The 16653-nt window shown below is 35.5% G+C and overlaps 1 protein-coding gene across 1 annotated transcript in view; it reads right to left on the minus strand.

The window, feature by feature from the left end:
- Positions 1 to 10417, minus strand: part of LOC106653304 (collagen alpha-4(IV) chain-like) — a 31781-nt gene extending 21364 nt beyond the window's left edge. The window contains exons 1-3 of the mRNA XM_023461879.1: positions 10310 to 10417; positions 9621 to 10060; positions 5905 to 6003 (exon numbers count right to left, since the gene is read on the minus strand). Coding sequence (XP_023317647.1) covers positions 5905 to 6003; positions 9621 to 9932 — 411 coding nt within the window. The 5' untranslated portion in view covers positions 9933 to 10060; positions 10310 to 10417. The remainder of the gene's footprint in view (positions 1 to 5904; positions 6004 to 9620; positions 10061 to 10309) is intronic.
- Between the last annotated feature and the right edge of the window lie 6236 nt (positions 10418 to 16653).

Raw genomic sequence — 16653 nt, forward strand, 5'->3', positions numbered from 1 at the left:
TTGTTTACTTTCCTGTAATGTCAGACTAGTTTGAAAAAAAAAGGAAAATTTCTCTTTTTTTCCCAAGAAAATATCCCATCGTGTCCCGGAAAGCCAGAAATTCTAAAGGCAAAAATATTTTACTTGAATGCAATGATTTTTTTGTTGGGAAAAATTTTCCTGAACATATTACGTCGCAGAATTTTCATTCGTGCCACATTTTCTACGAATATCATAAAGCTGATTGTATTCGCATCTCGAATTTTTCGAGAGGAAGGGCGAAAAAAAACAATTTTGTCATTTGCTCGTAAAAATGCATCGCACCAGATATTAAATTGGGATTTTTCATTTTTACCTTTGAACAAATTAACGAGCAGCTGCAGTAAACAATTTTCACATAAAGCGCTGAACGCTAACTACGTCAATACACATAGAATCTGCCATACTTTTTAAAATTTTTATTTTCAATGCCGGAAAATGTAATTAAAAGTCAACAATAACATTTACATGTTTACTGCGCGCGACAGGCTTTATACAGAGCCGGCGAAACTTTCCGTCCTCAAAAGTTGCGCTGACAGCCGGGCGACGCGTACGGCCAACGGTATCGATAGGCCATAAATAACACCGATCAAGCCTCTTATGACCAATAAATAAACGAAATCCACTATCCTCGCTCGAACCCTTCCTTTCTTTCTTTTTTTTTGGGGGGCAGTGGGCAGATAACACGCTTTCGTTGGCGTGTCGTGGTTTTATCCATGATTTGTGGCGCCGCGTTGTTGCGCTCAGTTGCAGCCCAAGCCACGAATGGAGGAGATAATAGCTCGGATCTCTAACTTAATACAGAAAAATAAAGTCTTGTCGTTTTTTCGGGCCAAGATTTTGTTTTTCACATAATATCATAATGCAACGCGAGTAGCTTTTTCTCAGCAGAGGCTTATAGAGCTGGCTTACAAAATTTTTTTCGACGTCGAGGCGCAAAGAAGAACGCGAGTCTTGCCTTATCTGGTTGTTTAATTAGAGTTAAAGCTACGTGCGCGGCGAGTTAGAACTAAATACGACCAGCTAAGTACGGCGAAGATATACACGCGCGCACACACTCACACATGCTGGGGCTAGTGCGCGCTGCGCATCGTCTCACACTGTAACTCGATTTGCGGCTAAGTGATCCGCGCTAATAAGCCCAAAGCAGATTATCCAACGCACTGTCGCTTCGTACTCTTACCCCTGCGCTGCGCTACTGTCATTGTAAGCTGCTTGTCGGGTAAACAGACGAATGATTTAAATGCGAGTCACGCGCAGCATGACGATATTTTTTAACGAGAAATTCATAATTATGCGGCTCATGTATGAATTCGAATAAATAATATGTCCCATTCAACCAACTATTGGTGTTTATAATAAAAACTAATTAACGCTAACTATGAAATCAGAAAAGAAGTAGAAGCAAAGTTAAGTAGGCTTGAAAGTACAATTGATAAAATTAATTTTTTTAACTTTAGGTGTTTTTGAAATCAAATTTTAAATACTCTTAAAATTGTTCGAACAAAATTAGCACGGACATAAAGATTTTTAAAGTATAAAAATAATTGTTTGAATAATCTTCACATACGTTGTAAACAATTGCCATTACTTTGGCTACTTTGAAATGAGTAAGCACAAAAAAGTTATATCTTTTTACGCAGAGCTAGTAAAGATTAATGCCTATTACACTCAGTCAATACATTGGTTTCGGTAAACTATACCAGTTAAAAGTTTCCTGATTAGATGGAATACAATTCACTGTGTTTAGTAAGCATTAAGATGAATTCTTATTTGTCGAAATCCCGACAAATATATACTAATGACTTCTGTGGGTTATTTTACATGCAAACGATAATTTCCTGCGGTACAGAAACTCAACCTCCTTAGCGAAAACAACAAGAGGAGGGTTGTTGTCCTCGTTAGCGACACCAACCTTTCTCCACTTTCTCGATGTGTTTGCCGAACATTCCGAGCTGATAAGGAGGACGTTTCCTCATTAACTATTGACTCAAGCAAAGCTGAGATAATCACGAGTGAATTTTCCAAAGCCAAGAGTAAGAAAAAGCTCTTCAGCAAATACCCGAGGCCTTCGCTGCAATATTCGTTGACTGTTGATGTAAATACCTAATAGCAGTCAAAAGTGACTGAACAACTTTGCATGTTAGAGAATTCATCGTTTTAAGAACAACATTTCAAGGGGCCACCAAGTTTATACTACAGTTTTCTGAAAATGTATTATAAATAACAAAAAACGAGGCTTAATTCTTCTAAAAACAAGATCGTCAATTATATTTTCACTTGTAATGTCATATAACGAGCATAATACTTGCTACACTTTAAAAAAATTTTATTCGAGTCAGTGGTATTGAAAAGCAAATAGTCTCTTGCTCTTTCATAAGTACACAGAGAGAAGTGCAGCAGTGAGAATTATTAAAATCGTATGAAATTTAACTATCATTTTTTTGGAACCGACGTTTTTTCGGAAAATGTTGAATGTTTAATGTTTTTTTTATATTTCTTTATTAACTATTCATTTTTCACTTATTTCTTGCCACACTTTCATCTTTCTATCAAAATTTAAAAAAAAAATGGCGTACGTTATCGAAAATCTCACTGTATTTACTGTAAACTACTAATAAGAATTTTGTTTATATATCTGTTATAAAACAGCTGATGTATTGAGCCTATTTTGATTCATTATTAAATATTATGGTAAAAATTCGTGAGATTGTAACAATTTTGATAATTTGATTTTTCTTGCAAGCGAATCTGATATTTTTTGAAAAAAGGCCAAAAATGTCTCATCGTGTTTTGCGAGGGTAATTTTACCTCAACTCTCAATCTTGTGAATAAAAAAAAACTAGTTTACAAAAAATTTAATATATTATTCCCGTGTAATTTGGAATAATTCAAGGGCAAAATATGATTTCATGAAAATTTGAACAGGTAATTTTTTCAAGAAAATTTTCTAGTTATAAGAAAATGTCGCCTGTAATCGTTACATTTTTCAGGCACTTCTTGGCGTATAAAAAATCCCCATTGCTCAAATCTTTTGTCGCTCGATGAAGTTTTAGATTTATGTGACTTTCGATGTAGGGTGTTATAAATTTTTGCTCACGAGGAAAACTTTTAATTGCAGCGTTTCAAAGATGTGAATATATGTATAATACAACTCATGTGGCGAACAAATTCCTCGAGACGCGTCGCATTGGCATAGTTTGTGGCTGGAATTTAAAGCTTACACAGTCACAGTTTTATTCTTCTTCGCATATACATAGTTATATGTATATGATCGTACGCGAATTTTGATCCGAGAACTTTGCTTATGTCATATATACACTGGTAGAATAGAAACCAATTCGAAACAATTGTTAGGTACGATTTAATGATAAATCTCAATTTGCAAAAGTAAATTGCAGCTCCCAGTGTACTTGATTAACCTTATAATTATGCCTTCGATGGATGATCAAAAGTTTATGGTTGAATAATTACAGAGAGTGTGGACAAAGTTAAAGAAACGAGATGAAACGAGGCAAAAAATGCCGCAAAACCAAGAAAAAGAAGCGAACCACAGCACACTAGATTCGATTATTCGACCATTAAAGAGTCTCGAATAGCTAGTTACAGGAGGAGAAAAGCGTATTATTTGCTCGTACTCTTGGATACACAAATGAACGAAATCGATTTCTCGACGAGCCAGGCCTGGCATTCCCTCAATTGTGAGAAGAAAAAAGAGATGAAAAGCCTCTATCGAACAGATCACGTATCATTAGGCAGACGCTTTATGCATACCTCACCGCGCTGCTGTTCAAACCTTTCCATTTCATTGTCTGTCAATTCTGTAATCGCGGCTCCACACGTCATGCGTCTTTGGAAAATGGTTCAAGACTCATATTTTTTAAAACTATACGTGAGACACATTGCATAATAGAAATAAGCAAAAACACAAGAAAATCCGAAATTCAATAGTTATCTTAAAGAAAGAAAATAGCCTAAAAGTTACTTTATTATTAGTAAGTGTCTATTTTTCCGAATTGCTTTTAAAAAGGAGTGGTGGAAGGGCCCAAAACTTTAAATAAATTTCAGCATAGAAGAAAAATTTTTTTATAAGCCATTCAATTTAAGTGAAAATCGGCCATATGCAGTTTGTATAAAGCTACAGTGGAAGCAGCCACGGCAGCGCGAGCGTCATAAAAAATAAAAGTAAAAAAATGTCCTATCCGGTAGCGAAGAAAGAGCTCGCGCATCAATGCTCACGCTTTCGCTACTTTTTTTCTACCTTCGCCAATGCGCCGGGCTCTCCCACGGCTGCTGCTGCTGCTGCTGTCATTAATAAAGTTGATGGAGTAGAACAAGCTCTACAGGGTTTGTCTCTATCTCACCCTAGGCTGTGTGCCTCTTTCGCTGGAAAACGTGTCGCATTGCGAAGTGAAAAATACAGAGTCAATCGTTTGATAGCCCCTCACGATAGATCAGCCCTCCTGCAGGCTGCAACTCTCGAGCGGGGTAATGATTGAGAGCAAAAAAAATTGCCCAGCCTCGAGGGACCAACGTGGAAGCTACGAATAGAGCTGCTGCGCCCCGCGCGCGCGCTCACGGCGTTGAGAGAAATCCGCAGCCGAGATATAGCGCGCGAGCTCGTGTGCCGCCGCCGGGCCAAGGTAAAACCATCAAATACCATTTCCCATTGCGAATGTTTTGCAGCCCGGGCGCGATGTATTAATAGCTCGCATTGTGATTGCTGCCAACTCTTTCCACGAGAGTTTGGGGAATAGCAAAGTTCGCAACGAGATCACATTTAGTAGATATTCGCGTCTACTAAAGAGAAAGCCTGAGAGGGAGAGCATACCGGTGTAAAACAAATTATACACGTGGCAGAGGTATATCGGTTCAACAAAACTACGGCTAGAACCCTAGGTGATAATTGAATGATGCAATTTGGCCGAAAGTTTGTTGCGTGTATAGTTCGTTGAATCTCTCTTCGCACGTATATAAGCGCATGGCTTGAGTACGTGCGTACGTGTGTCAAGTATACGAGTGTTTACGCGGTCACTTTTTGTTTCCTTCAAGAGAAAACCCCGTGACGCTGGTAAAGCCGACTTTTGAAGCCGAGTGTTGAATGGACAGTTCATTAATATTTTCAGAAAAGAGGTAAAATATCTAAATTACAGAATATGTGTCGATTTTGAAGTACTTTTTTTTATTCAGACTCAGACAGGGACCAATAAAAGACGGTATTCCATGGAAACTATCAATAACAATTAGTATAGTGGATGCTTTTAAACAACCACCAGTTGATATATCTTCATGTATCTGGATGATACGATCCTCTTTTATCAAAAGATGACTAGAGTTCAGTGGCAGCTCTTAAAAACTTCATACTGCAATGATTGGCCTAGGCTCATAACTCATAAGGTCTTATACCTGCCGAATGGCGGCCAATGTTCTGAGAAAAGAAGAAAATTAATCTAAGTATCTAGTTTCCTCGGCATTAATTTGACGATGTGTCGATCAATTGTCCTCAAACTAGCGACCTATGAATTCTATATTTTGCCTGAGGTTTTGATTGTAACTATTCATACTCCGAAAAATATGCGCAATCTCAACGTTGTAGCTAAAATTAACCTCTTTCGAAGTCACGAAACGTGTAAACATTTTCAAAAACAAGAACTGCTAAAAAATGCAGATTAAGAGAAAATCGTTCGATGTCAAGATGAATTTAAAACCTCCTACTTCACTGTGTTCAAACCCTGAACATCTTCCTTATGATTCAATAGATTTTTGTACAAAAATATCAAAAAAAAATAAATTTGAAGATATAATGTAATAAGATTCCCGAAATTTTTAAATTTAATTCAAATTGCATTGATTTCAATATTAATATTTTCAACGGTTTATACTTACTGGAATACGGGTGTCTGCGGTAACCCATACCCATTCGTCTCCTTTTGCGTTGGCCATACTTTTCGAATCCTTTGACTCAATGTTCTTGTCGTTGCGATTCTGAAAAACAAACATATTTTTAATAATGTGCATATTCGTGACCTTTTTTTCACTCCCCCTAAGCTTTCACTGAATAGTTTCTGATATATTATACATTTTCAAATTTATATTAGGAAGACTCATATTGCGAAAGAAATACTTTTTTATTGCATAACGAAAAATGATTGATTTTAAATTCTTGAGCACTATTTTCACATTTCCTGCTCGCTTCCGGTTACCACCGTGGAAGATTAACTTCAATTTGAATTTAAGGAGGTTCGGGAGTGTTTGAGGGGGACGAAGCGGGACGCGAGGGGCTCCTATACTTCCAATGTTAAATTTTCAGCGCTGCCAACTTCGAAATAACACGAAATTGTAGGTTTTTTCAATGAGCTGGCACACAATTATAGCTATTATTAATAATTCAATCATTTTGATGAGTTTTTTTCGATGTTTTAGGCTTAAAACAATACTCTATTTGTCATTAGAGTCGAATGAGCACATATTTTTGTTGTTCTAGCTCATTTGTTGGTTAGGGTACGCGCAAATGACCCACGAATTTTTACACATAACAATTTATTTCTCGATAACTAAACGGTCGATGAACTTCTTTTTGCAGTCAAATTATTCCTTATTAAATTTCCTACATGTACGTATTTTTTTCTATTTAGTTTTTGTTTTTTTACATTATGTTTATGCTCATTGAAAGCGAAAATTCATGATTTCTCGTAAGAAACCATGTTAAATGGTCAAAAAATTTTTTCATCATTTTAACAAAATTTTGCGGTGAAAAGTTGTATTTTGATATAAACATTCATATTATAAAGTTTCAAAGCAATTGAACGTGTTTTAAAAATTTGGCTGCATTTCGCTGAGACTCCCGAACCTCCTTAACTCAGCAATTAGTTTTCAAATCATCAATACTTACCTAACTAATGCTTAAATATACATAAGCGCAAATACCAAACAGTAAAGCTCTAGACTAGTTAAACTACCCTGCTTTATGGGTACAATATGAATTATTTTGCTGAACGTTTGGAATTTCATTACTTGATAATCATCATATAACCTATGTGTACCATTGAATAAATTTAAAAAAAAACATTTAGTACCCAAGGCTCCAAAATCATTTAAAAATAAACAAATATTCTGGAATATTTTATAGACATAAAATACCTAAATGCTGTTTGCGAATTATCCACAAAAATTCAATTGATTATTCATGAGCCACGATGCACAACGTTATTTTAGTGCTTTTTAATTTCTGAATGACGCTTGCTACGCTGAATGTTGTATATTGCATGCAAGAAAAGCACTTCTTACCCACTAATTGTACTTATGCTACCTATAATGTCGTTTGTGTTTCACTTCTATGGTCTTGATGATTATCGAACAATGGCATACGTTTTCCGCTCTCTTGATCAATACAGACAACGTTGAAGGATTTATATTTCGGTTTTAAAAATATTTGTCAACGGTCGCTATTTATTCGATCAAATATATATACAAAGTATCGTTTCTCAAAATAAAAAAGCATCAAGTTGTAGATTCGCACAATCATAACAAAGACAATAGAGAGTTTTACAAAAGTTTTCACAGACGGCTAAATTCGTTTCTGCGCGAGTTAAACGTTATCGCTCGCAACTGTTGAACAGCTGAACGTACCGTTCCGTGCATTTATTTTGGCAAAGAAGAGCGAGCACACATGCCTTCATAGTATACCGAGTACAATTTAGGTTTGCTTGACACGTAGATGAAAAAAAGTGAGGGAAAGTAGAAGAATATTTTATTTCTACAGTTTGCCATGCGTGCGCCGTTTAAAAATACGGTTAAAACATGAAAAATTCGATGTGAAAACCGCCATTTCGTTTAGTCTCGCTTGTACAGGCAGCTTTTGCTGCTCTACCTTGGGCAATTATTTTAATGTCCTTTTTGCTCGTTGAATTTAAAATTCATTGTTCATATGAGTTGGAAAAATAGTGTCGAATTTAGAACAGTTCGCGCACCCTTTTTTACTCTACTGTAAATATATTTAAAAATTTTTCAAATTTATGCTATTAATATGCAATATTCATATTATCGAGGAATACTCAGTTCAAAAAGTGTCCCTTGCTTTATAAAAAAAAGTCTCGTGTTTTGGCGACAACACAACTTAAAAAATGCCAATGAAAATGCAAAAAATACTGAGTTCCGCAATGCGATGAAGGAATAAAGCAGTTTACCGGGCGTATAAAAAAAATTCGAGGAAAAAATCTCGAGTGGGATCTACGCGCTGAGCTCGCAATCGCAAATAATAATATTCATATAAATCGTGCAACGGGCGTAAAATTGAAAAAATGCGGGCGCATTAATCCGCGCACGACTCTAATAAGCGAATATACAGAGAAGTCTCGAGCCCCGTCTGCGGGGATAACGCGTGCGGCGGTGACTTTTTCCTCCAGCCCCCCCGCCACGCGATAAGCTTTTAAAGGGCAATAAAAAGGTGCGGCGTTTACGCAACCTAAATTTGGCGCTGATGCATCGGGTGAGCGAATTAATCTTGCGGATATAGTTATTATACCACGCACAAGACCGAGAAATTCATTTTCCAGGACGTCTGCTATTCGGCTGAGCTTTTGCGTGCGATGTATAATATACGGGTAAAGTTTGCGCCCAAAGCTGCGAATCTCCGCGCCAGTGCTGTTTTCTATGAGAACCGCAGAAAACGCATTGCATATATGCAGCCCGCGCGCCATGCACACACACTCACACACACACGCAGACCTACACAAATACGCACGAGCATAGATATAGATAGTTCAGTTTGGTCATAATCCCAAGCCACGCGGGCTCTTTAATTTCCTGCGATAAATCTGACGGGTATAATATTCGTGTGCCGCGTCGTGCGCCACTCAGCCGAGTGATTTACACCCAAAGCCGGTAAGTATACATATACTGCAGATCTGAATTTAATTATTTAATTTCCTTTCTTCATTAAATGTATATTAAAGCGAACTTCCTTTTTTCACATCTTCATCGCGCCGGTAGATGTAGAGAATTTATTCGTACGCACGTGGCTCTTTATGTATAGTCGAAATACGCGGAAGCTTCGGGATTACCAGAGAAAGAGAGAGGGAGAGGGGTCTAGATGGTTTAATCAGAACCAAGAGTATAATTATAGGTTATATGGTCCTTCCAATTAATCTGGTCCTTGCACGCGTATCTATGCACGTGGACTTGAACTGAACACATGCAGACCCACTCACACGCTCGTACAATGCGCTTACTTTAATGAAAGCCCTCTTCTAGTAGCAGCAGCCCCTCTTACTTTCCGGATATCCTTTACGACTTAATACCCACCATTCGCCTTCACTTAGGATTTAGCCTCGCCGGAGCTCTGACCAACTGTACTGTCGGTCGCGCGACTATTCAAAAACTTCGATATGCCCGGTTAAGGTGTAAAGCTTGATTTGGTTTTTTTATTTTTCTCTTACAATTATAACCCTCGAACCAGATGCAAAAGCTTACTTTGAATTTTTTTCAATCTACTTTTTTCCAAGCACGAGTAAAAAGTTCTAGTCTAAAATTGCGGTTAAATAGGTAAATGAAAAATTTTCTGTACAAAAAATTCGTCAATTTGTATGCTAAAAAAGACTCACCCTGTAGACATCGGAGACAGCATTGTCCTCGGTAAGTGGCATCGAGCTACTCCTCTTGCGTCTGACCGCAGTTTGACCATGACTACCTCCTGTAGTGGCGCTGGCGGTGGCAGTCGCGGCAACACCGGTAGCCGAGATCGTCGAACATCCCGCAGTCTGCACTTGCAGCACTTGGTGTTCGAGCTTCGCCACGTTCACGTAGAGATAAAGAAAGCTGCCGAGCTGGCCGATAAATTGAACGAAAAGGAGCGCATAGAAGAGTCTCGTCGAAGCACTTGTCGACACCATATTTCCTTTGCTTTCGATCGTCATTGTCACTTCGCTCCGCTCTCAATGATTTTCAGTACTATTTACCCTTACTTTTATCTCGCTATTCCCCACCATTCCGTGACTCGACGCGTTTCCGCGTCACTAATGCACTTAGCGCGCATCGATGCTTGCTGGGGGTGACAAACAAAAAAAATATTAATATGTTATTCCAAAAATGTACCAATGAATAGTTTCATTTCATTTATCGTAAAAGAAATAACAGTTTGTAGTGAAAATCAAGTGATAGAGGCAGGCTTCTTCAAATCATATTGAGTTAACTTTTAATTTTATCTTAACGCGTTTAATTATTAGAATTATGACTTATTCAAATTTTTTTATAAATCAATGCTTAATTTATAGGTAGTTATATAAATAGTTACTCTGTTCATTGATGGAAGAATAATTTGTTTTTACAATGTTCATTATCGGATAAACAACTCATTAACTTAAAATTGACTTTCTGTTAAATAATAACATCACATATTCAAAAATTTTTATTGTCCACTGCTGTTGCAAAATTCCTCTCATTCAAGGTATCTGTGAACAAAACAATAGAACGATATTTCACTCGCTGTAAGGATAAGTATTTATGATGTTAAGAATAAACTATAAGAGAAGCATTTATAAAAAACTAAGTTGCTGTAATTAAGATTCGTTGAGCAAAATTATCTTTTTATTTATTGATAAAAGTCACAATTCCCATTCACAGCTTTTTTTTTAAATATATCTTTTCAGAAAAGTAAGTTTCTTACTTACAGTTTAATGAATCATCTTTTTTTCTCGGATAAATTTCGAAAACTTACTTTCTTTTATGAAATGCAAAATAGCTACTCGTGAGCAAAGTTTAAAGAAGAAAAGAACAGTGTCTAGGAATTGTCTGTTTTTACAACTACACGCGCAAAGTGCAATAACCTATCTAAGTGATTAATGGCTTGAATTAATCGAGTTGCTTAATCATGTTTTATTATTCAATAATTTTGAAGCCAACTTTGAGAAAAAAAGTATTTTGTTGGAAAATATCTATATCTAACTAGAACCTTACATGTGAATAAGAAACAATCATTTTTATTTTTAACTTTTAGCTCTATTAAAGCTCTTATAGAAAAAGAAAAGAGCTTATTCTCGGGTGAAAGCATCATCTCAGAAACGAAGCGTAAGTGCCTTTAAAATTTAACTTTTTTGCGATTTTAAAATCATTTCAATTATTAAAAACATACATTACAGTTTTGTAAAAAATTGAGATCGATAATTAATAAAAAGTTTCGAGTTTTTAATCGCCCCGTCACGGAGGTTGAGTAGCAATTGCAGCATGACTTTTACGATCACGAAATAAATTGCTAAATTAGACTTTTTCTACTTTTATACCGCTACTGCGATGTGCACCCTCCACGACAAGTAGCGCAATCCAGCCCGCACAGAAAATACAGCGTGTGCTTACGTACACGAGGGGCAATTTTCACCGTCATGCGAAAAATCTCGCCACAGTTTTCATTCGATCGTTCGTGGAAAAGCTTCACCCTAGTAGCAGCTAATTTCGAGCGAATCGCTCGTGATTCCCTCCTCAAGCTTATACCAGCGACGTTATCATTCCTCCATTCATTTTTCTTCGTGTATAAGTTTTGGAAGAAATTGCGATGGAGAGCAATCAGGAGAAAGATTCTAAGTATTTATTTTTCTGTGTACGAGAATGTGATTCGAACGCATCGCCGTGGAAAATTATTCACCGATGTTTTTTGTCAACGTAGTAATTGTGAAAAGTTTACTTATTTTCTTAATCGGATGGAGAAGAAAGGTTTTGACTATGTATTTAGCCAGTTATACACAAGAAAAATGGTGGTAAGGTTAATGACTGCTTCATATGTTATTTGAATGACTTCGTTAACTAAATCACATAATTCCTCATAGTTATGTTTATATTCTTGATTTGTTTGAACCAGTCTGTTATATTTACTTTCATTTGATTTTAACATTGGGGTGCCCTCTTTAGCAGCTCTTATAAAAAAATGTCCCTTTTCTAAAATTTTCGAAAAATTTTTTCTGACATTTTTCAAATTACTTTGAGCTCAAAAAAGCTCTTTTATGTCTGCATTTTTCGTTAATGTTCAGCTACAAACTGCGAATATCTCTATGCACTTTCAATGCACGGCATAAGCACTTACTTTAAACTTGCCAAAAAGCTACAAAAATCGTGATAGAGTTTGCAGTATAATACTTTGAATTTCAAGTAAACCTCAAAAAAGTCTGGTTTCCCCAAAATTTCTTTCAATTGGTGGTGGGTATTCTGTAAATTACTATGGTTACAGTTAAAGCTTTTATTACAGTACTTCGTTAATCCATTATCATTTATTAAACGATTCTTGATATATAAGTTAAGAGCTCTATCGATGTTCTTATGATATTTTTATCTTACTTATAATATATAGTATTTAAATAATCTGCGATTATCGATATATTTTACTGTAGTTGCTATATTGAAGTATAAATCTGATTTAATTTCTAATCCAAAAATAATACCGTTAACCCTCAATAATTTACATATTTTACAATAATTTTTTAATGCAACTAATTTGGATAAATTTTTATTTGTAAATGAAACCATTTTTTCTAATTTTCGCATTTTTTGTCATAATGGTAAGATCGATCTCAAGATAATAAATTCAAAAGATTTCATAATAACTTTATTTCTGCTATACCTCTACCATAAATTTGATCGGAATTATCGTAAGATATGATATTTTTGACGTACAAGTAAAGTCAATTAAATTATTTCTACTTTTTTGTCTCTATTTTCATTACTTATCGTTAGAAACTTTGAAAATTTATTTGAATCCAGAACATTATTTTTTGTCGAAAGGGAAAGAAAAAATTGCACTTAAAGCAGTCAAAATAGAAAAGTTTTTTTCGCTGTTAACTCTATTCCTCTGTATTTACTTAGGGCAGCGTAAAATAAGCCTGAAAAACATCCCATTACTCACCACAAATTCCGGATGGTATTTGCAGGCTTGTTTAACAAGACTCACGCGAAAAAAATCTTTCTTTCTCGGTCCCGGTACACCCTGCTAAATTTCTCACGAGAATCAACACAACGCGTTCAACACTCACACACACACGTGCACAAACGTACACGCAGTCCAAGTACCCCAAACAACGGAGAAAAGATCAAAGGGAAAGCATTATACACCAAAGAGAAGTTATTCGCTTGCGCGCCAACATCCTGTGACCATCACGTTCTCGTTTTTGTCTACGCCTTTTTTTTACGATTCGACCCGAGCTTGCGAGTTGGGATGTGCTATTTGCAGAGTAAAAACGAATTTATCCACTGCGTAAAGCGTAATCAGTTGACTTGATTATTTACTCTGTTATGTATGAATGTTACAGTAAAATTTCGTTTATCGTTACCTTGCTAAACTTCTTGATCTTTCTAATAGTCGGTAGAAATAGTTTATTTAAACTTGATGCTCATTTTCCATAGAACATTATGTATCAAGCTTTATTGATATATTAAACGCGAGCTTCTCCTCTATTTTTTCTTTCGTATTATAGACTTTTCTTAGAAATAGCTGTTAAATTCCGGAAAAAATAATATTCAAACAAAATTTCACAGTAGAAAAAATGTTCTCTTTATTATCAGTTATCTATTTTCAGTTATCTATGAATAATTCATCACAATTTTGAAGTACTTAAATAGATGAGTAATGCCTCGTTGCGAATAAATGACTTTTTCATAAACTCAGTTGCTTTTATTTATTTTTACCGAAAATAATTTAATAATAAAAGTCACCAAACCCAACACAAGGTACAATTTTTTCAATGTAGAAGTTTGTGGAATCCCCAAATTTTTTTCGCATTCCTATTTCATTACGTTCTTTGATTTATTTTAATTATTAACATTTTATCAATTGACCGTTTAAAAGACATAATAAAACTAGTATAATAATTTGTATCAACATTTTTAAAATAATTTCAACTTAATTTCATTATTCAGCGTATATCTCTTATTGAAAGACCATTAGTATTTTTTTATAATTACAAATTTGAACTTATCATGCTTTATAATGTCTAAGACTTGACTGATTTAATTCTTTAAAACTTAAAGTAAAATATTCTGTAACAAACTGTAAACTTTGTAAATCGTAAATATTCAAAAATTCAATGTATTTTAAATGAAGTAACAGAGTAAATTTTATATTGATACCAAATTGACTCTATGAATGACGCATATTACGGTGATACTTGCGAGAATCGACAAATGCAATTATAATTCAACGAATGAAATTATGTGAAAAATAAATCGTCAAAACAAGACAATGATAGATGTCTGTCTTTTTGGCTGCTTTACGAGTTATTACGATTTACGTATAATTGAATAATGCCATGCTACGGCTCATAAATATACGCAATATTCATAAATGAAATAACATCAGCAAGCAAACTACACATACCGGTGGATACAGTACGTGCAGACACCTGTGGCCCACCCAAGGTTCAATCTATCCAACGCCTAAGCAAATATGTAAAATGTTGCACCTATTTAGATTTAATGAGTTTCATTGAGCTGTCTGTTATTATTTACACTGTCGTAAAATCACCAGGACACTGTCACTCGAAGATTCGCAGGATTCGAAGTTACCGCAATCTACATTCACGCGCCAATACCAAAAGTGGCCCGATGGCTCGCACTACCTCGCACCGACTGATACGTGCGAACGAAAACGCGTGCTTGCAGCTTCAGACGGATGAAGGCGGCCGGGCGCTTGCGCCACTCTTCTTCGTGCATTCACCACCGTCACCACTGCCACTTCTACAGTCGGCATTGTGCACAGTCGCACAGTGTACACAGAACTTTGCATAGACGGCAGCACCAAGAAAGCGAGCTTTCCAGCTACCTACCTGGTATAATATATCCTCTCTTTCGTTCATTCGCAAGCTCAGTTGGCTAAGGCAGAATAGACTATGTATTATGGTATGATACTTCGAACTTAACTATAGTTAACATATAAATGCAACTGTGATGTAAGTACAAAGGGGTCGAATCTGATCGTAAAGAGATTGGTAATGTAGCGAGCTTGCAAATTTTAAGATACACAATTCATCTTCTTTGCATTTGTATATTACACGGATTTCAGAAAGTTACATTTACCATAAAAAAATGAAACAAATATGATGTTTTCTTATCTCTATTCATTTTGTTTTTGTTTTTTAATCATTGTGAATAGCACTGATACACAATAATATAAATAAATCTTTAAAATAATATGGAAACATTGAAGATACAGCCAAGTCGAAATAATGAATAAGCAAGATATTTAATAATATAGATCCTGTAATGAATATTGTTATAGATTTAATCTAGATTAGTTCAGATGAATCATCAAATCGGAAAAATGTTGTTCATCGAAAAAACTTGTTATCGAATTAAAAATTATAAAATGTTTTCCTTGTACCCAAAAAGATAATCAGCGATATAAACTTTTGCACATAATTTGCACACCGTAACCAAGTTACTTCATTTTTAATAACCGAATGCAAAATTTTAATCTTATGATATCATTTCGATGCCGGAAAAAGAACACTTATAGCGCATTACATGTACATAGCACAAACTCGATAAACTAATAGTTCTGTGTGCCGAAACCTTTACATGTATGTATGTAGTTGATTGGCAATTAACGTGCGAAATTCCAGTAGTCTCTAGGATACTCGCGCGATCAGATTATAACGAAATTCTTCGGTGACGCGATAATTGCATCTGTCGGGAGGATCCGGGTATGGTATGCAGTGCTTACGCTATTGCAAAACGACGTTTAGCAACTATAGTATTCGGTAAAATTTTCAGTTTAACACAAACAACGTTTGATCAGAAACATTAATTTTTTTTTGCATTACTGTCAATATAATTGTTTTTTAGTCATAGATAAGTTTTCAAAAAATCTGATCATTAGACAGCAAACGTTAACCTCTGATAGCTTTAAAATTGTTGTAAAATCAATGAATTTCGGTAAAATGATAAAATCAATTGATAAGCTGTAAAATTAGGGATTTTTTTGGATAAATTGCACTAAGAAAAAAAAATTAACAGTAGCAATGAAAATTTCTAGCGATGGTCAGCGTAAAAATTTTGTAGAAGTCTCAAATTTTAGCCCATATATATTTGACAATTGTATCATTTATCAATAGTTTTACTTTTAAAATTTTTTTAATATTTGTCAGCATACATTTTCAAACATCTGAACTTTTCATTTGCTGCAGTGCTCCGCAGTTACAGTGGGTGTATTTAATAAGTGCAATAATACTTAAGAAGCAATTTAGGAAGCGAACTGACGAACAAATGCTTGCGCACATACGGAGTCATTACAACTGGAGCTTTAGGATTCTTCCAGGTTATTTCATGATAGAAATATTCACTTATATTTCTCTTCGAGTATGACTACCAATTTCATTCTTGTTATACTTGGTTCCAAAATTAAGCCGGGTCATTGAGTGCTACCTCTTTGTATCTCAAACTATAGTGTGACATCAATTCACACGTAAGCATGAATAACAGATGGCTACTATAAATGGTACCCACCTTGAATGTCAGACTCTTCTTATAAATGGAAGACACTCTAAATGAAGTTGCCTCGGCGACAGTGTGAGTAAAGCTGCGATTATGGGGTCTTTCTCGAGAGTTGCTGGCAACCAACATTAAAGTAAACCTCTTAACCGGCGGATGGAAAGGTCGTGC

Source organism: Trichogramma pretiosum, unplaced genomic scaffold, assembly GCF_000599845.2.
Source record: "Trichogramma pretiosum strain Unisexual culture from Peru unplaced genomic scaffold, Tpre_2.0 scaffold71, whole genome shotgun sequence".
Taxonomy (NCBI): domain Eukaryota; kingdom Metazoa; phylum Arthropoda; class Insecta; order Hymenoptera; family Trichogrammatidae; genus Trichogramma; species Trichogramma pretiosum.